The sequence below is a fragment of the Echiichthys vipera genome, assembly GCF_963691815.1.
Source record: "Echiichthys vipera genome assembly, chromosome: X".
In the NCBI taxonomy this organism is placed as follows: Eukaryota; Metazoa; Chordata; class Actinopteri; order Perciformes; family Trachinidae; genus Echiichthys; species Echiichthys vipera.
Genome location: NC_139825.1, coordinates 30,322,137 through 30,348,432, shown reverse-complemented (window position 1 = coordinate 30,348,432; position 26,296 = coordinate 30,322,137). Strand labels below are relative to the sequence as shown.

General features: G+C 39.1%; 1 protein-coding gene across 2 annotated transcripts in view; it reads left to right on the top strand.

Annotated features, from left to right (window-relative positions):
* camk1b (calcium/calmodulin-dependent protein kinase Ib) overlaps positions 1 to 18,751 on the top strand; it is a 38,825-nt gene extending 20,074 nt beyond the window's left edge. For both annotated transcript variants that reach the window (XM_083938850.1, XM_083938849.1), the window contains 10 exons: positions 4,232 to 4,363; positions 10,901 to 10,975; positions 12,218 to 12,356; positions 12,501 to 12,627; positions 12,779 to 12,854; positions 12,987 to 13,099; positions 14,476 to 14,554; positions 14,757 to 14,844; positions 15,393 to 15,507; positions 15,720 to 18,751. In XM_083938850.1, coding sequence (XP_083794976.1) covers positions 4,232 to 4,363; positions 10,901 to 10,975; positions 12,218 to 12,356; positions 12,501 to 12,627; positions 12,779 to 12,854; positions 12,987 to 13,099; positions 14,476 to 14,554; positions 14,757 to 14,844; positions 15,393 to 15,507; positions 15,720 to 15,817 — 1,042 coding nt within the window. In that variant the 3' untranslated portion in view covers positions 15,818 to 18,751. The remainder of the gene's footprint in view (positions 1 to 4,231; positions 4,364 to 10,900; positions 10,976 to 12,217; positions 12,357 to 12,500; positions 12,628 to 12,778; positions 12,855 to 12,986; positions 13,100 to 14,475; positions 14,555 to 14,756; positions 14,845 to 15,392; positions 15,508 to 15,719) is intronic.
* Positions 18,752 to 26,296: the final 7,545 nt, after the last annotated feature.

The following is a 26,296-nucleotide window of genomic DNA, read 5'->3' as shown; positions in this document are numbered from 1 at the left end:
CTGGATTTCTGCCAAAGCTAATGGGCCTTCCGTGACAGTTTTACTTTTGTGACCACAAGGCCTCACTCCCAGGATGATTGTTACTTTCATCAGGAAATGGGTTCCCTCAGTGTTCTGTTAGCGTTTAGCTTTTAAGGTAAATAACATCAGAGAAGTTGTATGTAGATCACTCTGGATAAAGTATGTTAAGGAATCAGAGATTTGAATACTGTAAGTAAGATGCACTTAACTATTAATTAATTAATTACATGCTAGATGACTACTATTACTACTCGTTTAAGTGTACTTTTTTCCTATATTCATTGTAGCCTGGGTATACGCATGCTGGGTTGCTCGGTAGCCTTGATTTCATGGTTCCGATTTTTGACTCAGGGAGGTAACCACGGAACAGGGAGGGACGACAAGAGATGACGACATCTATTCGACACACCAAAGCTTGTAGTTTGTTTACATCTACGGATTGCATCTCTGTGTTTTTTTTTCCGATAAAAAAACATGTCTGTAGAGTGTCCTTATATAGCGCTTCCCGCATGTTTGTCTTGCACAGTTGGCAATAGTCCCTCAACGCCATCGTGCACACATATATCTCTGACCCATCGTATTCTTCCTCATCAAATTTCTGTTGCTCTACATTCGACATCTGGTATAATTGATAAGATTGGCTGAGCTACGCACAGACGCATTTGATTGACATTCGAGGCACCCAATAACAACTGTGCAATTGTAAACCAGGCCTCAAATATGAGAAAATGGGTGGTTCACAGACAAAATCTTCTTGAGATTTGGTTGCGTTTGGCAGGCTATACTCATTGGTGTTTGTTCTTTATTGTTGTTGCTCTTCCAAATGAAATAAAGAATTCTGAAGTACCAGAAGACTTTGAGAATCCCACAATGTGGAGCAAAAATGTACAAAATTAAAATGCAGCTGTATGCACTTTGTAAATCTCCAAATCCACCTCAGTTGTTTGGGTTAGACAATGTAAATACAGCAGCACCATTTGCAATTATTGCAAGTCAGAAAGTGCATGTTGTGTGCTTGATGCACTTTCAGAAAGTGCACACTTATTTTCCTATTAAAGCACCCATCAATAATGTTGCAGTATACAGTTTCACATATTATATGAAGCACCTTTTAGGTTGAGTTATGAGGGGAAAAAAACATCCACTGCAATATTTCTTCAACATTTTTGACTAAGAGAAGGTTCTTTTTAGTTAATTTAGAAAATGTCATTTTAAGCATGATTTTAGTTGCTCTACACTTAAGAAGGCGTTGTTGTCATAGAGGAGTTGTGTTCTGTAGGTCATGCACTTTCCTTTCCTGTCACAGTGCCATAGAACCATGGAGTCCTTCCTTGTTTGTAGAGCTGATAAAGTATCTGCAAACCTAGTGACTGGATGATTATGGTTCCTCTCTGGCTACACATACAGCTATATGTGGCTGACGAGATATTGTAAGACAGCTGACATTCACCCGGCACAAACACACAGTTTGCAAAAGTGCACCAGCAGGTATTTTCAGGACATCTTAACGACTTTTCACTTTCCTTCAATCTTCCTGCAACATTTGAGGAGACAGAGACGTGTTTGAAGACGCTGATGCTGCCAACATTTATTGGCAGCACTGTTAGTGTACGGATTAGATAGGGCTGTAGCAGTGTGTGTATTCGTGTCACTAAAACTAAAGGTCAGTACAACAAGCAGATTGGCGTGCAAGTCAGTTGCACGGTTGCAAGTGCAAATTAAATGCTGGAGCTGGGTAACCGGTCAGCTACAAAAGCAATATAGAGAGAGGGAGGTGTGTATAAATCGAACTAAAACATTCCCCAACTTTACTTTTGAAGTAATACCCCCAAGCAGAGACTTTTGGGGGATCAAATAAAGTCCCCAGAAATGAATTTAGTCAATGGTCCTCAATAAGATCCTCAAAAGGTTCCTAATTCCTGGGGAAAGTTCTTAGGAAAGAGGCATTAAGACAAGGACATGGTTGGCGTTGCTCCAGCGTTGTAGGGTGCGTGAATTGAAACACATCCAGCATGCAAACACACATTCAATGGTATTTGTTTGTTTTTTCCACTGTACTGAACTTAACAGTGACACCTAAACCAGGATGTGAACCAAACCCTAACTTCTGTGTACTGTTGATGCCCCAATGATTAGATAATAGCCTGTTCCAAAACAAACACATTTATTCACCATGAGTTGATGTAGCGTGAATGGTAGCGAAACATAAGAGGAAGAATGAGAACTATCTGATGTGCAAACTTCCTTATAAAACTGCCTCCACTCTCATGCAGAGATGTTGCTCTCCTCAGATGAGGTTTAAATGGTCTTTGTTACCACGTGACACTCCTGCCATCTTCTAAGCAGTTAAATAGAGACAAAGAGTGTTTACCTCCTGCAGTTACTGTAAGTGCATTTCATGACAGCCAGGAATGTAACAACACCTCAGTTCTATAAATGTATTTATACAATGCAGCACATTCACATCACATGGTTTATCGTAAGTAATAAACTCAGAAAGATTTGGCCAAACTCTGCAATCACAAAATTGTCTTGAGTAGTGTAGTGAAGTGACATTTGCAAGTCGTAAAGATGAGAATCTTTTCGTCTCTACAGTTCTTCCCATAAGCCATGAATGTAACTTAAGAGCATAAGGTTGTGTTTGTAGGATAAACAGATGTTTTACATCAGGGCTAATTACTGGAATGCCTATATACACGTGTGTTTTTTCATTCTCTGTTTTCCCCATCTGAAATAGGTCTATGGCAAGTGTATGTAATACAATAGAGTACACAGATAATAGTGTGTGAAAGCTCTTTCTCTCATTAATGTAGCAAGATTTAAATATATTGCCAAATGTACAATAGTATAATGGTCATACAAATCAAAATGTTATCGTGTCATGGTAAAGCCTACAGTTTAGTCCTTAAGAGCATGATATTAAGAATCATGAATGCACTATATGCACATTAATAATTGACACCAATGTGATCAAAACAAAATCGACATTTTCAACTCGTTTAGTAATTGCGATAAAGTTTAAATTAAAAGTTATCACAAGGCATGGCAATTTAAAGCGACTGTGTGTTATTTCAACCATTATACTGTGTATATAATGTATACATTATACACTATATTACCTGATCCTCCAGAGACTTCACACATGTAATACATCTAAGAGTTTGTTTACCATTAAATCAACTGCATGGAGAAATATGTCTGCCACACAAAAACACAATATAGAACTTACAGTGGCGTGGAGTAATGTGCGTACTACTAATTGTATTGGTGGGATGTTCGGTTGAAACCTGTAATTGTGGGGTATTCCACAGTTATTGTCATGCACTTATTGTACAGCTTTGGATCTGAGTCAAAGAAAACAATCTCTGGACCCCAGCCAAAACGCCAGAGGTTTTTTAGAAATGTCTGAATCTGCTGTTAAATGGGTCGTGGGAAAATGCAAAAAAAGACACTTGTTTTAGCCTTATTGCTTTTAGTTGGCAGGGAGACACGTGTAGAAAAAAGAGAAAGAAATGTAGTTGTTTATTGGTGTTGGGGCACAGCACAGTTAGTTTAGCTGTGCATACTTCAGCGTGTCTTAACTGTAAAGCATTAGACACAAAATACATACAACATTATATAGTTGTATATGGTTAAAAATACCTGGTAAGTCATAATGTTACTACTAGTCCACCTCTATCCTGAAACTCAATAATGCATGGAATTATCTGCTCGGTTATGTTAATATACATACGTATACACATATACCATCATATAAAGTACTGAACTAAGATGATATTTTTTCTGTATTATTATTTTTTTTTATCAGAGAATAGTGTTTTCCATCCATTTGGTTGATGAGTGAAGTTTTAAACACTTTTGGGCAAGTATCAAAAATTGTCACCAAGATAAACTAAGCATTTGATATCGGTGCTTCCAATTTATCCCACCAAGTTGTCCACTCTCCAAAACGTGACTCAGCAGCAACCCAAAGACTTAAGGAGGAGGCTGAAGTTAAAAATAAACACAATCTGGCATCAGCAGCCTAGAATTTATACCAGTACTTTGATGTAAGTAAGTCAGGTTATCACGAAAGTTTGCCTGAGTAACATCAAAGCTGGAGTTTCTTTTTTTCCCACATTGTCAAAGATGCGTGTGAAGGGCTCAGCCTAAACACCAGAAGATAAATGTGCTGAGGTCTGACAAGCTGACCTGCATGTTTGTGTTTCAGGGGAGCTTTCTCTGAGGTGGTCCTGGCTGAGGAGAAGAGGACCCAGAAATTGGTGGCTATCAAGTGTATCCCCAAGAAGGCCTTAGAGGGCAAGGAAAACAGCATTGAGAATGAGATAGCAGTCCTGCACAAGTAAGTACAATTCTATGATTTGAGAAATTAGAAGAATGGACACACTTTTGCTGAACGAAGGCTCTAATGTATCAGAGATTGATAAAACTGTAAAGAAATAAATGGAGATGGGCTTGGATGTCTGAAACCGGGGAGGATGACAAACCATCAATAATGTACCCAATAATTAATCAATATAACACAAGCTATCATCAGCTGTTTAATGATATATAAAGTAAGGTTTCTTGATACAGTCAGTGTTGTACCATAAACCTTTGGGATGCTTGGTGATGTGCAGCATTAGCCTGCATTTGAAATACTAGCTACAAGGTTCAAGATGGTAAATTTTTCATCACTGTATCTCCATTACTGCATTAAGTGAGTTCTATCACATTACTAGATATCATATATGTTGTATATCACATATGTGATATCTCTAACTGACATATATATATCGTAGTAATGTTATAAGCTTGTAATCCTTGGATCCATATCCAAGTACAGAAAGGGCCAGTACTCAAATTACTGAAAAAAACCCAACTCTAACCTATATTGGTATTTAGCCATTTAGGTAGAAAATTCAACACCAGCTCATACTCCAGCAAACAATGTCCTGGTTAATCTGGAAAAGCCACAGACCACACCGTGAAGTGGTTTCTGTGGAACTAGTTTCTTCTTAAGAAACTTTTCCTGTGAAACCTGTTGACCGCAAGTCATGTGGATTAACCAGCAACTTCTGGGGAAAAAAAATAATGCAGTGTGTGCAGTGTTTTTTTATACATGTAAATGATCAAATAATTCAATTGAGAATTAATTCTCATTTACAGTGACAATCTGGCCGAGAGGCAGCAACATCAGGCAAGCTGATACAAGACACTGAATATAGTTACAGCTAGTGCAGTAAAACAGAATTAAAACATCACAGTATATTCAAATTCAAAAAAGCAGCACTACAGTACAATGCTGTCACTATAGTTATGCTAAAGACAATAGTAATTACCCTCATTGAATTGACGTAATAAATTATTGTTATTTTGATGTAATTTAGGTGAAACGACCCTGTAACTTAAGAGCACACAACAATAAAAGCAAGAAAAAAAATATATATATATATTTACTGATCTATATATCAACTGATTTAGCATAATCAGGTTGAAGATCACAGTGGTGTGCAATTGTTCTTTGATCTGCCCTAAACACTTAAAAATACTTTAACCTTTGTTCATAGACTCATCATGTCGCAAATATAAGTTGTTTTGCTTGCTATGCAAAGTCATGTGCCCAGGTGCGTCACAGCTACGAAAACTACCTCAAATGATTCCTCTTCACCCAGCTCATGCACATGTTTTCTCTCTACCTCTGCAAGAGTTATACTGTTTTATTAAACAAAGACAAACGCATGTGACAATAATAACACTCAGATGTGAGAAATTACAGGCCATGTTGAAAATGGCTGATCTACATTGGGTCCCAAGTTATTTTTAGAGCTCTTGTTGCCTGGGTTACAGGAGACACAACTCAGCCAATATACAGCTACAGTATGATCCGTCCTGAGGTGAGGCTGGTGGAATGAGAGTGGTGGGGCTTAGTTGGCAGGTACAAATTTTGACAAATGTAGTGAACTGAGTTCAACTTGGCCTGAGAATCATGGTTCGCTTGCTTCGTCTGGAGTTTGTTTAGACTCGCACAAAGGTTTTATTACTCATTTTAACACGTCATCCCCAACTCCCCCTCGGTACACAGAGCATCGGGACGAGGTCTGACTGAGGATATTTCATTAATTGCATTAATCAACATTTTATCATATACATGTTATCAATGGGTCAAATGACTAAGTGTAGTTATTGCCTGATGTTGCAGTCACCCTCAGCTCTGTTTATCAGATCATTGTTTTGGTTTAACAGTGTGCAACGTTACTGTTTAGATTCACCGCTCTTATCTGTCTCATCTCCAGCAGCATTTAGGAGTTGAGAACCAGATACTTTCTGATGCTTTAAATAGGTGTAATTTCAAACATAGATAGTGTTGTATCTTAATATTTCCTTTGGTAAGCAAGGTCATGAAATCATTAGATTGAAAATATTATTATAAAATTATTCAGTCCAGTTGAAGGTATAATCACAGCCAATTGTTTAAACACAGCAGCCAAACACAACCAACGCTCTGTCTGAAGTGATAACACTAAATTAATAATGTACATGTGTAATTGTTTTACAGAAAATCTCTCTTGTGACAATCTACTACTTATCCCATCTAACTAAAATGGAAGGAGTCTGTCTGTCTGTCCTTCAATTTTCTCGACAAACACAGATCGATTTGCTTCACATTTGTCATGTGTGAGCTCTTGAAATCTATGAGACATATTTATTAGTAGTGTATTATATACACACTGTAGTGTATTGAGAGGGTACCCTGGTTAACTTTTACACCACCGAATGGTATGCTGAGTACAGCTTACTACAATGCATCCCAAAATCAGATGAGGAAAGAGAGACTGGAGCAGCTTTTGTTCCCAAATAGCTAGCTGTTAGCAATAGACACGGATACTTCATCACTGGGGGACACAACTATGTCAGCGGCAGGTTTATTGTTCAGGATCCAAGGAAGCGCAGTGTCGAGTGTGAAGTTGTTTGGATGTGCAGGCACTGCACTAATCTAATGAAACTTACTGTCTACTTTTTTTTCTATCCCTCCCCACAAGACTCAAGCTCACTGTTAAGTAAAGCTGCTTTCTTGTTTTTGGCACATAAAATTGTTATTCTGTGATAAACATGCTGAGACTGAAGGGTGGCAGGACATTTTACGGCCCACGCTTCCTCCTTTTCTCGTTCCTGTGACGAGCCAAACCTGTCATCTTGATATTCTTTTATAATTCTTGTCATGTCTCCCTCTGCAATTTATTGGTGTTTATTTATTGTTTCCAAACTGCATAATAGGAAAGAAGTAAATATATTATCAATTTAGCGTCTAATGGCCCAGTGTGTGTTGGAGCAGATATAGAACCAAATGATCCTCTTTTGAAATGTCAAGTGGGTCGATGCTCCAACTCCAAATATTTGTGTTTCTAAATAAATAAATAAAAACTGTGTCACAGCTGTGAGAAAACCAAATAAAATAAAAAAGCAAATGTGCAAAAAAACTACAGGAAGAATAAGTTTAATGCCCGAGGACCTGAAACTGGGTATGTTAAAAAGTTAGAGTTTTAGCAAAAGTTCCCAACAGTATAATTTTTTGTTTGAAGTATTAACGGAGAAATCCAGCAGACTCGCTTACAGCCGGAAGTGGCTAACAGTGATTAGCTCGGGGCATCACAGTGAAGGCATTAAAACGGCTTTTTTAACCACTAATATTGCTCAAAATAACACCAAACCTCTGCAGTAGCATGAGAAGAGTCACTGACACATAAAACGAAGCTTTAATGGGCTCCTTCCTTTTGGATTGCATTTGGTAATCGACTTGAATGGACTTTACTACGAGAGCAGGTACCGGGGCCAGTAAGTTAGTCTTTCAAACACTGTTTTTATAAACTCCGGGTCCGCTAACTAAGTTTTACGTGTAGGGTCTCTTATCATGCTACTGTAATCAGTGTTAACCACATCTGGCTGTTAGATTTCTCCGTTAATAGTTCATACACGAAAGAAACTGTCTCAATGGCTTATTCGAAAAAGACCATGGGATGATTTTGTGTCGGAATTACACTTTAAGTAAATCAATAACTTTCGGAATTACTTGAGAAACTCAACAGAATATGGATTAAGAATCAGTGGATCTGCCAATTTCACCCAGGGGTCAGTTGTAGTTTGAGCTAGCAACTCTTTACTCTAATTTGCTGACTTCTATGTATGTTCAGATGAATCATCAGCACTCAGTAGGCATTTCAGCTGACAATCACCATGACCAGTGTCCACCATAACCTAATTGCAATCACACAACCACAGGAACTCAAATTAAATGCACCTTTACTGCATGTGTTTGACCTACTGTAATTGTATGTGAAAGTGCATGTTGGATTTCACACACTTCGCGTGTCTGCCCAGTCTTAATCCATCATTCTTCCTTCACTGGATGTATCTCTCCTTCCACACTGAGCTAAGCAGATGAATGAAGGTGTCCATGTATTGTTACAATCTGGATAAGAGTTATTGCTGTAATCCAGTAAGAGCTCACGCTGACTCATACACAGTTAGCTCCGGTACAGCTCAGACAAGTGTTGTCTTTGTTCTCCTACCCTCAAGCACAGATTCAAAGTCCGGATACTAAATTAAATGAATGGGTTACACGTAAATAAATATTATAACAACATGTTCTAAAAATCGGCTTTGCAAAGGCTTCATGAGAAAGGAAATACATCCAACATGTTTGCTACACCTCAAGGCTGCACATAATGTGCTTTTGTGGTGAGACACGGAATGTAAACATAACCTTTCTTTGTTTACAAAAAAAGTCCACGCATCACTTAACTGAGAGTATTAAAGTTGTCACAAGGTGGTAATGAGATGATAACACACACAGGTAAGCATGTATTTAGGCATCAAAATTGATTTGATACTTAGTTATGGTACAATATAAAAACAATACTTTTTTTAACTGTACCTTACTTTTAGAACCAAAACATGTTTTTAACTAAATAAGCCACACTTCTTAACACAAGCAGCAACCTAATACATTATCTAAATAAATAATAATAAAATTGACAAGAACCAGATGGAACATTACATAAAAAACATTATAACCATATGAGCATTTTTTGGTCAATACCAAAAGAATAGTGAGTTTTAAAGCACAACTGAAAAGTAAACAACCGCTAAATAACTATATTGTTAAAAACAAAAAACAGACGTTACGTCCTCAAATATCCTAAAATTGTCCTGATGTAAAAAGAGACACTTGGGTCATCGTAGTTAACAATAAACAATGCCCCCCAAATGCTTCCAGCAAAATGCAAACAAGCTGCTCATTATGCCCCAAAGGGCCTCTAAAGAACAGTTAAAGGCAAATAAACAAAAATGTTTGCATTGTTGTTCAATATTGAATGTTATACCAAAATCTTTGCAAATAGTCTATTCTGATTGGCTGGAGTACATTCCATAGGTGTGCATTTACCCTTGTTATATGGACACTTAGATGAAACTCCAAGTAAACATTTGAAGCTGTCTGCACAGGTGAAAAAAAAAGAATGCAATCTAATAGTAGACACTTATTTCTATCTACTTTAACAGATATAAAAAGGAAAAATAAGAGAAAAAGACCTTCACATGGTAAGCTTTTTGCGCTGGGCTCACCTTGAGGTTGGGCGCAGAGTCCCAGTAAACAGCTAAACCATTGTTAGTATTATAACAACCGTTAGCTCGTAAACTGCCTATTCACAAACCTGGTGTGATGCTTATAAACCTCCAAGCATTACGTTTTCTTCCAAGATATGACATTAATCCAGGAAACTCAGGCACACAATACGTTTTTCCTCCATCTTTCTACCCGGCTTGATGTCGCTCTCTGATTGCCTAGGAAGCGTAAACGTCACACTCAAAGCTTCTATCTCATTGGTTGCGCTTTTGAAAGGTCAGCGGCAACAAGGTCAAGCGTTTTTACTGCGTATCATGTGTAAGTGTCGCATTACTTTTTGTGCCAGTAGATTAGTTGATGCGAAGGGAAACAAGTTATTGAACATTCTAATTTTAGCGCAAAAAGGCACGAAGATATAAAAAGGCCTAATTATTATATTATTTCTTAACTAACTATGGTGTAAGCGGGAATCCGGTATTAATGGACTGTGCGCTTCGCCTCCACGTCGTCCATTAATACCTGATAATTGGACACCTCGAAGGGCATTAACCCTTACTTAATATTATGTGACCCTTGACCAAGTTTGTTATACATACTTTATTACACAGCTTTGTTAAATAGCCCATTCTTCATTTTGAAACAACATATAATAGTTTATTGCTCTAAAAATGGTCCTCCGATGCATCCAGAGCAGCCATCTTATTACAAAATAACAGAACGCTGCTCTGGATACAGATCTGATCGTAGACTCTGGAGGACCATTTTTAGATCGATAAAATAGTTTTCAAATCAGTATTTTGTGTGGTTTAATTTGCAATAATGACCACATGCTCTATATTATACCTTACGTATAAAAACAGGTAATATTTGACCTTTTTATTATGCTGTTCTTTACCTTTAGTAAAAGTAGAATTTATGGAACAAACGTTGTATTTAATTGCACAAGACTGTACTGGTGTACCTTATAAAATTGCCAGTGAGTTTAATTCAGGTATGGTACACACTGTTACCATACGCATCATGATTGGGTGAGTCATCTTTTCACCCCTGTCACCGCACCCATGGATCTCAACGAGCAGCAGAGCACGGAGTTCAGCCAATTAGGGAGCTGAATGGCAGCACACAGTGTAGCCTCCTCTCTGTTACAGTCGGATTGAGCTCTGCGGTGGATACATACACTGATTGTCTGAACCCTACCTACGAGATCTAAATGGTTAAAAGTCATTATTATCATAGAAATGTCTTGTCTTATTTGTCTTCTCTTCCTCTTCACAGGATTAAACACACCAACATTGTTTCTCTGGAAGAGATATTTGAAAGTAAATCACACCTCTACCTTGTCATGCAACTGTGAGTATTCACATGTGTGTGGGTTTGTGTGATGCATGCTTCAAACTCTCTCCCACACACCGCACGTCACATGCCATTAATTGCACACAAACACACACACACACACACACACACACACACCGGCACACTGTACTACAGTATGCCTACTCATGAACACCAGTGGGGAGTTTGCCCTCACACCTGTCAGCCTCTCACCCACCTCAACTACTGAAATGTCAGAGAGAGAGAGAGATCAGGATCTGAAGCGCTGTTTACTGTGAGGCTCCAGAAAATATAAATGATTTATGCATTGATCACAGTCATCGTCAAATCAGAAACATAGAAGTCAGGCGTTCTCGAGAATAATAGTATGTGTGTCCTTGCAATATATTATGTGTTCCCTCTGATTCATAGTTGCAGACTTTTTCATGTAACACTCGGTGCTTCACCACAGTAATGGATCTACTTATTCAATTCATTTTGTCACCTTGGCCTTACAATGTCAAAAACATGCAGAATGCTCCAGACCAGACTCCCACAGCTCTGACCTTCTTTTAAAATCTCTAATCTTATTTAAAAATCCTCCTCCTTTAATTCTTACGTTTCGATCTTGCCTTCTCAAGGTGTGTGTGTGTGTGTGTGTGTGTGTGTGTGTGTGTGTGTGTGTGTGTGTGTGTGTGTGTGTGTGTGTGTGTGTGTGTGTGTGTGTGTGTGTGTGTGTGTGTGTGTGTGTGTGTGTGTGTGTGTGTGTGTGTGTGTGTGTGTGTGTGTTTAATATTATCTGTAGATAGAGTGAAGTCTCCATCTTGTGGCTTCTAAGTCTAATATCAAGCAGACATCATCAACCTGTCTGCGGTTTCATCCACAACAATGGACCTTTTTGACTCCCACAATAAAATACTTTTATAGATAAATAAAATACTGTCCTTCTGTCTTCATGCATTTGTTTATTAGATACATATTACTGTAGTACATTTCATAAGGAATATTGTAGCAGTTATTTCCAACTTTTTTGTTCAGATTAGTAGGAGCTTTATTTAAGTCCTTTTTTTATATTTTCACTCATGCCCATTCTCTGGTAGTTTGTCTTGTTCAAATGTACACATATTTTCAAAATAATAGGATTACATCAAGCTTTTTCATATTGTCAGACTTTATATCTTGCAACCATCAACAAGTAAAATACTTTGCTGTCTCTGTCCCCAATCAGTGGGCTCCGTCCGTTATTTCCAGTCCAGTCTGATTATCTCTCTCCTTGTTCAGGGTGTCTGGCGGAGAACTCTTCGATCGCATCATAGAGAAGGGCTTCTACACGGAGAAAGATGCCAGTAAGCTCATTAAGCAGATTCTGGATGCCGTCAAATACCTCCATGACATGGGCATTGTACATCGTGATCTCAAGGTTAGTGAGAGGATATGAATGTCGCTTAAATCTTCTAACCCCAGTCAAAAATGTATGTGCGTTTGTGTGTTCAGGAAAAACGTTGAACAATTTGTGTGATGGATCAACATTTGTGGTTTTTCGTTTTGTGACCTCTCTACGCAGCCGGAGAATCTGCTGTACTACAGCATGGACGAAGACTCCAAGATCATGATCAGTGACTTTGGTTTGTCTAAGATTGAGGGCTCTGGCAGTGTGATGTCGACAGCATGTGGAACACCTGGATATGTCGGTAAAGAACGGAAAAATCTTTCAGTAAAAGCCATCTACAGCTCATTCAAGTTCATGTATCGTTTTAGCCACGTAAAAGATCCCAAGCTAATTTGTAAGTTACTTTTGCAACCACAGTCCCACTCAACTGTTACCTTGTTTTGTTCTTTCAGCCCCTGAAGTGTTGGCTCAGAAACCCTACAGTAAAGCAGTGGACTGCTGGTCTATTGGTGTCATAGCCTACATTCTGTGAGTACACTTTGTAAGATGTGGACCTTTGCTTTTGCATCCTGCTTTTATAACTTCAGCGATTTTAATTTTTACCTGTTGAGATGCTCCTTGTAGAAACCCATGACACGTGTGCTCTCCTGTGTGTCTCAGGCTGTGTGGTTACCCTCCGTTCTACGACGAGAATGATGCCAAACTGTTTGAACAGATCCTGAAGGCAGAATATGAGTTTGATTCTCCTTACTGGGATGATATCTCAGATTCAGGTAGGAGTACTGAATCATCCGTCCTCTCTCGTTTTTTTGCTGTGAAACCAAATTACATCTGTTGCTTTCCCGCTCACTCTCATTAGAAACAGTTACAAAAACCTTACTAGGTCAGGTTTATGGGATGAATTGTATTCTTTTCTATCTTTTTTTTAATATATACAATATTGTAGTTTAGATTGAGAATAAAAGAAACAGCAATAACAGCAAATCATCAGCCTCATATACATCTGCAATACTGGACATGAATCATTTAACATAAATATACAAATGTGCTGCTCTTGTTTATCCACATATACATACTAGGACATTAATCAGCTGCCAAACAAAGGTCTTCTTTTCCCCTCCAGTCTTTAAAAAATCCCCCTTCACTCTTTGCCCACCAGATGGCACAGCCCTAAAACAACAAAATTGAAAAATAGGAAAGTAAAATATATTTATAAATACTGGTTTATAAAGTAAGAAAGGCTACTGTAATAAAATAAAATACATATTTAATACTACTTATAATTAATAAATAAAACACAATTTAAATATAATTTTGGTTGCCTTACTTTACATCCCACATGTTTTGGAAAAAGTCAACAACCTTGGATTCTTTATTGTCGCTTCCAGTCATGAAAACATCCCTGACAGTGACATTGAATATCAAAGTACATTAACTTTAGCTGAGATTACATCCTCGTTCAGGGATGAGGTTGAGCTAAAATATACAATTACCGTTGCCAAAGTTATTTCAGTAGACAATATTGCCTTGATATATACTGGAATAAGATGAAATTATTCACAGTAAAAACCATTAATCTAAATCATTTTTAAACAACGTCCTCTCCAACACCTTCGCCATTTACAAGTCTAAATACTCTGAACAGCTGAACACACAGACCCTCTCATCAAGCAATAAAAGGAAGTAGGCAGCCAGGACGTGTTAATTTCCACTCACCCACCTGACACTTCTCACCTCCTCAAGTCCAAGTACAAGACAGAGACCACCTCTTATCCAAGTGTGTGTTTCCAGAGCCAATCAAGCTCTTTCCCATACAAAAGAGTGATGTCTTAAGTTTTTCTAAGATATTAAATATGTTATCCCACCCCTACCTTTCACCTCACAGGTGGTGAGCCCACAAGCCAAGGCAATGATCCCATGTTGATTTTTCCCCCTAGTCCTGGTTCTTGGACTTGAACCCTGTTTCCCTGCTCCCGGCGAAGATCTGTCCAATATTTAGAACAAATATACGATTGATGCAGCGGCCGCTTCTCTGGCATATGGAGTTTACCTCAAGATTATTTTTTGTAAAGTAATGAAATGTTATAACACACATGCAACTGGTGACTTTTGTAATATTTACTTTTTTTAACCTTTCTTTTTATTATAGCTAAAGACTTTATAGTCCACCTGATGGAGAAAGACCCCAACGTACGTTACACCTGTGATCAGGCTCTGCAGCACCCCTGGTACTGGCCTTATACTTCTCTATCATAATGCACTAATTCTATCATCTGATTAAAACCTAAATATTCAATTTAAGTGATTTACTTGGTAGCTAATCCAGGTTGAGAGTATTATGCTATCTGATCATGACTGTGGCTGTCCATGCGACTTCTAACCATGTCGCGCACACAGCACAGACACACTCTTACACACTCTGTTTGTCAGGATTGCTGGGGACACTGCTCTGGAAAAGAACATCCATGAGTCTGTCAGTGCTCAGATCAAGAAGAATTTCGCTAAGAGCAAATGGAAAGTAAGTAAGACTTCCAGTTTATCTTGGATCCATTGTGAATTTCTTATATGCATGATTTATGCTGTGTGATTTTTCGGCTTTTCACGATAAAAAAAAGTCTGGTCTTGGTTTGAACTTCAGGGAACAACTTTTTTTTTTGCTTTACCTTTTGGGAATGGATTGTGTTTGAATTGCTAGAAATGTTAAATAGGCACTGCACACTTACAGTAAATGTGTTATTTAGAGCTGTAAACTAAATGATATGACTGTTCTGTGATGAACACTTCAATGCTGGTTTTAAATCAGCCCTAACCTTGTCCAATGCTGAGGTAAAGTCGACCTGTTGGACTTCTCTTTGATGACTTTTGTCGTCCAAATGTAAAACTGTTTACGCCCTCTTATATGAGGTGGGCAGCCCCACTCCCCTTGCCCCCTTTTTGCTCGGTTTGTAATATTGTGACAAATATATTGATTGATCTCATGTCTCAGTTGGTTAACTTTCATTTTCAGATTAAGGAAATTCTATACATTTTTTTGTTTATATTGCATTTGTGTCTTTTCATCCATAGCAAGCATTCAATGCCACAGCAGTGGTCCGCCACATGAGGCGCCTCCAGCTGGGCACCAGTCACGAGGGACCCAACCCCAACCTGCCCAGTCATCTGCTACCAGAGGAAGATGCAGGTACCAGCAGTGCTTTAGCTTCTAGTGTCGCTAGAGTTTTGTTTATCTCACACACACACACACACACACACACACACACACACACACACACACACACACACACACACACACACACACACACACAGACTGTAAATACAGCAGTAAATAAGCACCTGCAGCTTAATGTTTAGCTTTAATGTCGATACTGACAGTATGTCCTCTTTTTCTGTAAGAGGCTTGTTGCGAGGGAGGGTGCTCCCAGAACGTCGACGGCGGAGCTGACCCCCTGTCCAACTGCACCTACCGATGCCACCCAACCAGCAGGGTGTGATCCCTGCGCCTGCTCCACTTACTTGCCTAATCAATCCCAGTGACTTTCCAATTTTAACCCCCTCGGTGGAACCGGAGGCACCATCTCCCCCCTTATCTGGTTAGGAATACAGCGTCATTCCAACCTCTCGCCTGCAGGGGGAGCAAGCCTGTCCAGCCTGAGAAGGAAGACCTTAAATGGGATGAAAGGAGGAGTAGGGAGACTTGATAATGATGATGATGTATGGAGGATTATTTTTTACAGACTGGGCTGGTAGTTTGGGATGAGTTGAAATAGGGGAGTGGATACAAAGGAAGGAGGGGAAGATAACCTCCTCCACCAGCATGTCAGGGGGGGGGGGTGTTTTTGCAGAAGCAGGACAGAGCTTGTTGGACACTGTTTTTACTCATGATTTTTGGTTCAACCTGTCTCTTTGTTTGTTTTATTGTTTTATATATTTTTGTGTTGTCTTCTCAACCTCCTGCTATGGAGTGTAAATCCAGAGACAATATCTGCATGAACAGGAGAGAGTTTCCCCCATGCTGCATGTTTTATCTTTGAAATTTACCCTGTTGAGGAAATGCAGTATCACAGTACGATGCAAGTGATGGAGTGTTGTTAAAGGTGGAAAGGCATAGAGCATTTTGATATGTTGCAGAATTTGAAATTTGAGTAACATCTTGGAAACTTACAGATCTGCATTCTTTGTCTTTAAGTCATGCTTTTAGACAATCAGTAACAGAATAGTTTATGCAATGAAAACTCCACCTCTCTACTATGTAGCCTTTCGTGTGGCAATATAGTGTTTCCATTAAGCGGTTAGGCTTTTTGAGAGGAAAAGGCGTCTCCATCCTCTTTTTTTTCAACCCCAAACCTCTTTAACCACTCGAGAACAGGGATATAACTTTGTCTAAGGTGCCTTTAGGATATACAGTGTGATGACTTTATTTTTGGGTAGCTTCTGAAATGTTTTTTCTGTTTCTTGCAGCAAGGACTCTTTCAGTAACTCCATATTTTTTATGTATCACGTTTTAAGCTTTAAAATGCAGGTTTATGCTATTTGTCTCAGAGTTAAATGCTGTAATCTAAGAAGGGAGGCCTGCGTACATATTGCACACTGCCATTATAGTCAAATACATTACAAATAATGATATTAGTAAAACCTTTCTAGAGAGCTTCACCAGGAGCCTCATTTGTTTTTCAAAAACCCTTTAAATAAATCTTAAATGTAATTATTAGTATTTTGCCGGCTCCTTCAATGACGCATATTAAAGGAGTGTGTTCTTGTATTTCAATAAAAAATCCTACGGTACATGTTGTGCAAAAAAAACAGCATTTGCAAATCTAAAAAAAAAAACATTGATTAGGGTGCTTAACCATACTCCAGACCAGGCTTGGTAGGATTAAGTAGGTTGTGTGAATGCCAAAAAAAAAAAAACTGCCAACAAAATTTGATATGCATCTGTCACCATGTGTGTAATCGTACCGTCATTACAATTCTTCTGACATTTTTTTTACAGGCACATTCCCTCCACATGCAGCCTGTTTAAATAGGAAACCTGGATTAATGAATATAAATATGCATCAGACTGACTCACTGCATCTTTACTGTACATCCATCAGTGCTTTTTATGTTTGTGTGTGCATGAATAGCACATACTCTGTATTCATTTTTCATTAATCCAACTCTCTTTTAAAACATGCATAGACAAACTCATAGCAGTGTTGGCGCTTTTACAGTGTACTTTTTTCAGAGGAGAATGATGTTGAGTATCAGATGTAGAGGAGCTTGAATGCATATTTTTTTAATCCTCTGTTCTTCATTTTGGTTATAGTCAGGAAGGGAGGGCTCAGTTCTCCACGAAGGCAGTGAAAGTGATGCTGAGATCTTAGCTTCAATCATCCTCGATCGCTCCGTCCTGTTCTTGATGGGATGACAGTTTCTTTTTAACAGTTTCATTCTCTCTCTGATACAACAGTATAGACATATGGTACTGTTGTGATTTGCATGATGTGGCTTGAAATGTGTAATTCCCATGATCAGCAGTGACTAGTGTGTGCACTACTTGTGATGTAACAGTTGAAAATTATTTTCGAAAGTTTACCATGCAGATAAATAAAGAGAGCAAGAAAAGCTGTTTTTAACGTTTCAACAGGTCAAAGCAAGTTCAATGTGCTGCTTCAAGATTTTAAGCTTTAATCTGCATTCCTATTGGATAGGCGTTGTAGTGTATTAGGACGGTAATGTAACTGGTGACTCCTTGTAAAATGTAGTTTAAAGAATGATTTATGTTTCTGGGATTTTCTGTGTGAATTATTCGTACTTCATGAATTACTGTGACAGAGGAAGACCCAAACAAGCACAGGAAAGCTGAGGCATGGAGGCAGCTGTTGTCTGCAGTCTTATGAATGTTGGCAGTCTGGCAACAGTATCACTATTAATCTCCTGATGATTGAAAAAACAACATTGCTGATTTGACATATAGCCACAGACACTGTCATTAATCTCTTGCAGCTCCTGTAATTTCCCTGCTGATGATGATTCATTTCATTGTATTAACTCCCACTCACTCCAGCATTTGGTTCAGCACACTCAATCCCAAAAGTGCTCAAATTAAGAGGTTTTCCACAAACCCTAAATGAAAAAATATTTCAAGGAAAAATCTAGATATATATTGTAAGAAAATAGTTATAATTGGTTGTGAATTTTCTGTGAAGTTTTCTCCTTTAATCGCTCATTGACTGCTTGTAGAGAATGACCAAAGTGTGATAAGATTTGTTGTATAAAAATGAGTATTTGTGGTACCATAAATATGTTGCCTTTTAAGAAATGCTGTTCTGGGCTACAGTATCTACTGTAGACACAGATGTAATGCATCATTGGTTGTTGAAAAGTGATTATTCTGCTCAGTGTGAAAGCCAGTGACTTTTGCTTGAAACGGATTTGTAAGTGAAACCTACATTAAAATCCCTGTCTATGCATTAGGAATCTGTCTGAGTCCATTATTTGTGAAAGAAAAAAATACATTTTCTAAGCTTACATTTCATGTCACATACATGTTTAACAATATAGTCTATGTCAATACATGTAGGGTATTGGTTTCTAGCAATCAAATCTAATGATTGAACAATTAATACATGTGTAATTTAAAACATTATTTATTTAAAAGTAGTTTAAACACACTTAATTGTGAATTAAATTGGAGTCAAAAGCTGAGATAGTAACTTTACTGCTGCTCTGCTAAGAAAGACTAGCCACAATCAGTGCCGAATTCCCCGGCAAACAGGCTTATGCAGACCCTAACCCTACCCCCTAACGCTGACCCTAACCCAGCAAAGGCATAGGCTTATGCGACCGGGAAATAGAGGACCCTGGGAACATAGGGATGACCCCCATTATTTTGCTAAGCTGTGCTGACTTGTAACTGAATATTTAACATGCTTTTTTTCTTTGAAATTATAAATTCATATCGCATGAAAACATATGATAACATAAATGTCCACATCATAAAGTTAGCCATCTTCATCCTGCCAGAAAAGTTTGGATATTAGGAGTGATACTTTTCTCAATGGTGTAATTCTGCAATGTTGATCTCACGAAATAGTTTTGTGGCTTGAGAGGTTTGTCATGAATGTTAATTTTACATTCTACATGAGGCCTCTCTCTTGCTCTCCAAGGAATGCTGGGTAATTGAGGCTTGTGGTTTGGCTCTCTGGAGCGTTTGCGCCAGAGGAGACAAGAGAGCGGAGCGGGAGTCTGGTGGTCGACCTCATTCAGGAGACAGTAGACGGAGTGAAAATGATGTGGTCAAACCAGGAACAAGGGACTGATTCAAAATAATGGGAGAGAAATTGCATGGATCACAAGGTGGAGAGTGCTGAAAGATGCAGGCGGTGTAGATGTGGAAGTGGAAAAAATGAAGTGAAACATGGCCAAGGGGTGAAACTTGGTACCATGTAGAGGCTATTTTTAAAGCTAAGACAAAACCTTATGCCTGCCTTTAATTTCCTCTATAAGAGCAGCAGCACACTGATGTAAATTGTGCTTACTCCACATCTTCCTCCCATCATGAATCTGGAGCGCTGTTGCCCATGCTTGCATGGAATGTGAAATAGAGACTTGATACAGAAACAAGCCAAAAGTGAACAACACTGGTATGACTGACTCACAATTTCATTTGCATAGTTGATTTATTTAAGCAGTTTCAGTAATTCAAACCTTCTTCTAATGAGCATTGTAAGCAAATTCCTAGTATGACAAGAATCATGAGTTGGCGGCTATCAGATGAACGGGACAACACCATCCTGGTTGGGCGTGTTAGCATTCTAGCATTTTTAAATGCTAGAATAATAAAATAAAGTATTTCTTCTTCTTCTTGATAAGCTCTGTCTTTCTCTGTGTCTGTCTTTGTCTCTCTCTGTCCTTCTGTTCATCTTTTCTCTCTTCCTCTCTTCTTTTCTTCCTCTTCCTCTTCCTTTAATTGAATTTCTACCAAAAACAATGGCAATCTATCCAACAGTTATCGAAACATTTTACGTAAACCATAATGTCACCTTCATGGTGGAGCTTGTGGAAAAATCAGACGCAGTAGCATTTCCAGGCTTTTTTGACTGACCACTTCAAAACACCAAAATTCATGGTTTTTACCCCAAACTGCATAAGATAGCTTTATATGATATCATATCATATAATGAATATCTTCATCAGAGGGCGCAGAGGGCATGGTCTCTGTGCATACAGACCACAGGTAGTATATAAAATGCATGTAGCCTCTACGTCAATGTCAATTATTTCAAAGTTGATCCAATCATGCCTATGGGAGTCACCATCTTGTCAGATTTTGACTCTGCCTCATTTCCTCTTACCAAAAAAGGGCATTGATGTGGCGCTGTGAGGAGGGAGATACGCCCATCTAGCTGACGTACCCTCTCATCCACTCAATAGGGAGTGTGAACTTCTTCCCTCTGGTAGACGATACAAAGTGCCTAGGGCAAATCGTAATATTTTTTAAATTCCTTCATCCCTAATGCCATTGGAGCACTGTACACAATGTCCCGTTAATGCGCTATTAGTGTAACTGCCACTGCTGTCCTGATTTTTGCCCTGAAGATGTTTGCGTGTAAGTGTTGCTGTTGTTGTTGCTGTCCTGCTTGTTGCGTTTATGAGACCAAAGACAAATTTCCACATTGTGGGCAATAAATGAAACCAAACCAATTAGAAACATCAGCACAACTGCCTGGAGCTATGGGAGCGAGGCAATGTTGAGATTTTTTAATTTCGGCAGGGAACAGGAGTAATTTTTTTATTTTGCAACGGGAACAGTCTGGAGCAGGAATGTTTTTTTTGGGAGCGGGACAGGACGGAAGTGAAAATCCACTCCTGTGTCAGTCTCTAGAAGAGAATACATTGGCGAGTCAAGTGTAGACAGCCATCATTTATGATCTATGATTTAAACAGATATTCAACACAGTACTATTCCCATATACTGTAAAACACCGACCCTTACGGCCCGAATCCTGAGCGGGGAACAAAAGTCCTGGTGCAAGTGCGGCTATTTAATAAGATGGCAAAACAGAGCTAACAAGTTGTGCCACTTGCGACACCAACACCTTTTAATTTGTTCAATAATATACAGTTTACGGTTGTAACATACAAATTAGTTGTAAATACAGGAAACTTATAGTAACACCACCACACGGATGACAGCAGTCAAGGTCAAGATGACGGAGTTACCAGCTAATCCTGACAACTAGCATCTAAGGAGAAGTGAGGGCCAGTGGCTAGCTAAATACAAATCACCCAGTACAGTTGTCATGAAATGTGAAATTAGCTACAACATAACTAAAACAGAACTGTTTTTTGTAGCAGGCTGTAAACCTTTTTATTTCTGCTGTAAATTTGGGGTCTATGGGAGAATACTCTGTTTTCGAGCCAGCCTCAAGGGGCCACTTGATGAGCTGCAATTTTTGGCACTTCTGCGTTGGCTTCATTTATGAGACCCAGAGGTTGGTTGTTGTTGGCCCCTGTGGTGGCCAATCAGAGCTGTCTAACAAGTCCACAAACTTGAGTTACTCCCATCCAAGGTGACCTACTCTACCTGGCATAATACGCCATTAATTATGAAGATAAATGATAAGATACTGTTGGTCATTTGAGTTTAATGGCATCTTTTGGGAAATAAGTACCTCTCAAATCAAACATATCTTTCTAACCCTTCAAGGTTACCTGTTTGCCCTTATGTCAAAGTGTTGAGTTAGGGTTTGAAATGTGTTGTGTTCACAGTGAAAGAGCGAACACACGCTCTGCCCTCCTGTCTGTCAGCAGGAACATATTGTGCTTCAGTCTGTCAGTTCTCTCAGAGGGTTTATGTGCATATATCCATGTTGTCCTTCAACATGTGTGCTGCCGTAAGTATGAATAGATTTCACAAGTTGTTTGTGCTTTTCACTCTTTTCCCAATCTATTCAGCCTGCCCTTCTCTAGGAGTCCTTTTGGGGAATTTTTTTTGATCGAATAGAAGACTCCATTCAAACAATTGTTTTACATATTTATTCATGAAGCATCAAAATCAAAACAATTATTCTTCAGCCTATGAGTGAACTCAATGCAAACTTCATCAACCTCAGAGTAGAAAGAGACAAACAAATGAAAACCTCCCTGGTGGAAGGAACAACAAATTCAATGACATGCCACGTCTTGTTTGATATGCTGTTTTTTTTTATTATGACTCAGTTTGATCTCATCGTACACACAAACGGACACACACACACACACACACACACACACACACACACACACACACACACACACACTGCAGCATGCAGCCAGAGAGCTTAACTAACAAACAGTTGTGTGGATGGATGTAACATGTGTTTATGAATAAAATACCAAATAACTACTCATACACTTATATTTCCTCTACACCTAATCACAGAGATTGTTTCCTTATATCTCAGTTGTGCATATATTTTGATGCAGTGTCAGATGTCTCAAGGCATCTTGGCTAAATATTTTCCCTGGACCAAAACATGGAAAAACAGACAAAAGTCATTAATGTAAAAAAGATTTTCCAGTTCCATTTCTCCTTGGCCCTTTGGCCTCACATTGTTTTGGGAGGTTGTTTGAGTTTGAGCAAGTCAAAAGTCCCTGAAGTGCTGGAGAGAGACTTAACTACACAGTGAAATCACCCTCCTCTCCGTGCCCTGGAGATGAGTGACGTGCAGTTTGTGAGCAATTCACTCGGTCTGAATGACTCAGTTTATCTGAATAGGAAAGACGATGTGAAAGTGCTTTTGCTTTTTCGTTTAGGTTAACGTTTCAAAGGCTGGTTCTTCAAAGGTTGACTGCAGCAGCTCCTGATGCCAAAGCACCGCAGTTTATGAAAAGTTGCAGACCCTCAAAGTCCTGCATGACTGTGCAGACCACAGTTGGTAATAATAAACAGGATGAAGAGCAGAGTATCTGGCAGTATGAGGAGAGCCACTAATTTTCCACTTTTGGGAAAATTCAGTCTGCAATTAGGGTCAAACATCACCAGAAACTTGACATCCATGTTACTTGCATTAGCAATACATCTGATGTTGGTCTGTGCTGGGAGTTTACCCCGACTCTATACATCATACGACGCAGTCCCCAACTGGGGCGGATGAAAAGCAAACACTGTCAGAAAAACATCAAAAGAGCAGGATAGATGGAGAGGAAAATCATGAAAGACTGTTGTTTCCACACCTTTGCACATCTAGAATGGGATCTGACTGATGGAGACAATGGGTCAAAGCAGACATCAGACAGGATGCAGAGTGGAATTCTGGGTTGTCTCAGGTCACATTCGGGGGGAAAAGTCGCTTGGGATGCTGACGATGAAATTTGGGAAATGTGTATATCCACGTTAATGACTTCCTGATAACTCAGTTTCATTAATTTGTTAACCCTGATCACCAGCCCAACACAACAGCTACTTTCAGCAGTACTGGTTTAGTTTTGTTTATACAGTTTCAGCCACTAAACCCTTTATTCACACTGGGATATAGAAAAAACAGCTATTCTTTCAATTTGACCACTGAACTTATTCTGCTCCAGGTTTGTCCTTCAAATTCTCAAGAAGAACATTTTTGATTTACTGAAGGACAATCCACCAATCTTGTACATGCAGAAACACACATCATACACTGTGCGCGTGCAGACTGCAGGGCTGTGCTTTTTGAAACCTTTTCTCAGGCAGTAATTTATGTCCAAATGATATGCTCATGGCTTATTTTACAGGATCAGTTTGTGCAAAGAGTGCTGTTGATCAACAGAGCTGCAAGTGAAATCTGCTGTAACATGCCCAATGACTCATGCTCAAATGGATTCAATTAATATCCAAATACCATTTGATAATAGCAACAACAATAACGTTAGTTAAATAATTTCCTCTGGCTGCTCTAGTTTTCTTGCACAGTCCAAAGACGTGCAGGTGAGGTTAATTAATGACTCTACATTGACCATTTTTTGTGTGTTATCAAGATCTGTTAGATTTACATTTGAGAGATATTCTGCAACCCTTTTACTCTATAAGTCCACCACCACGTCACACACAGACATTCTCTCTTTCCATCTGATGCTCAAACTCTTCTCGTTGCCCAATCAGCTTCATCACCATCAGCTTTGACTCAGCTAATGATACTAATGATCAGATATGCACTGACCAATTCATGCATCATATCTGAGAGGCATCACCCCAGTGTTTATCAAATTTACAAGATCATTCATCAGTATACATACAGCTGGTGGATTCACAAGGAACAACATCTGAAAACTAAGCAAATTCTTCAAAAGCAGTCTAGAATTTAACACAAAAAGCCTCAAATCCTGAACAATCATTTAGAAATGCTGTAAACATTTAGGGTGGAAAATACAGCTAACCATCAGATATAAAAACAGCTTGGCAGCGCTAACAACAAACACATGAAGTCAAATTCCTCCTCTGCTTGTGGACTTCGTCAGTAACACAGACGAAAAAAGGAGAAATTATAAGTGAAGGATGGAGGGGGGAAGACAGGGGGAGGGGAAGAGGAAGAGGAAAGGGGAAAGAAGTGGGTTGTTTTTTTTAAGGTAAAAACAGCAGAATTCCTTTATGACCAAAGAACTCTTGAAATTAAGTTTGTGTCTTTCGTCAGGATCTGTGGACACGACAGTTGTTTCCCAGACTGATAAAAACAACAGTGAAATCCAAGTACTCAAGTGTGAACCATGGCCCTTTTGCATGCCATACGGCTGGGGAAATGAATATGGTCCTCTGGAGTCTCAAGATTGAGCTTACAGTACGAGGTTGAGGCTAAAAAGCACAGTATTGTGATTTTAGTTTGACTGCAACAGCCGAGGTCTCTGAGGGAAACACACACGCACATCAGTCATCTTTATTGAAACAGACGTGGACAGGCAACAATGAAAATCCCCTCCCCCTTTTGCCAGAGTACGGCTGCTCAAGTGTGAAGACATGATGAGGAAGCATTTCCACTCAAATCAAAGCCATGCTTATGGTGGTGCTGCTTAATGTTCACTTTGTGAAGCAGAAGGTTGAATAACTGAAGTTGTGAGTGAAAAGTTGTCGTTGACTTGCAATTGGGTGCAACAGAATATTATAATGTTTGAAGTGGATTGCTGATTCTGGTGTTATTACATGCTTGCTCCCTTGTTATGTCCATCACTTTGGTCTAGAGTAAAATAAGCATTACATGGCTTTAAAATCTGTACAAACATTTATGATCCCCAGAGGATGAATCCTCACCATCACCAGGTTGACATTTGTGTTAGCGAAACTGTCTGATATATCACCATGAAAGAATCTAGCATGATCTTGGGTTATTACGACAATTCAGCTGCTGTGCAAGGAGGCATGTCACCATCAAGTCAAAGTATCTTTTTCATTACCAGTTGCAACAGTGACGCTGGTATTGTTTTCACCTTGTGAATCTGTGTTTGTGTGTGTCATCATGGCAAAATGTGCTCCTGGAGACAGCGTAGCGGCAACAGACATAGAGGCAGTTTTGAGTATTTTTGCAGATGTTATATTATTATATATATTATATGTCTGTCTGTGGACAGATTTTGACACCGTAATAGCGTTACAACCGTACAAGATACAGTCATGAAACTTTACAGGCATGTAGTTGAAATCAAAATGAAGGCCAAGTTCAAAGATGTGTGTGGTCCGGGGGCGGCCGGTGGCTGAGTGGTTAGAGCAGTCGCCACATGTGAAGAGGCTGAAGGTCCTCGAGGCAGCAGCCATGGATTCGACTCCGGCCTGCGGCCCTCTCTCGCTCACCCCATTTCCTGTCTATCCTATATAATAAAAGGCTTAGAAACTGCCACAAATTTAAAAAAAGATGTGTGTGGTCCAGGCAAGGGTGGCTGAAATAGGGGAGTAGAAGGTAGGGAAGGGGGCATTTTCTCATCACTTTATGCCCCAGGCCTGATGTTTGCATTGTCATTGGAGTGGAGCAGTGGTACACAGTAGA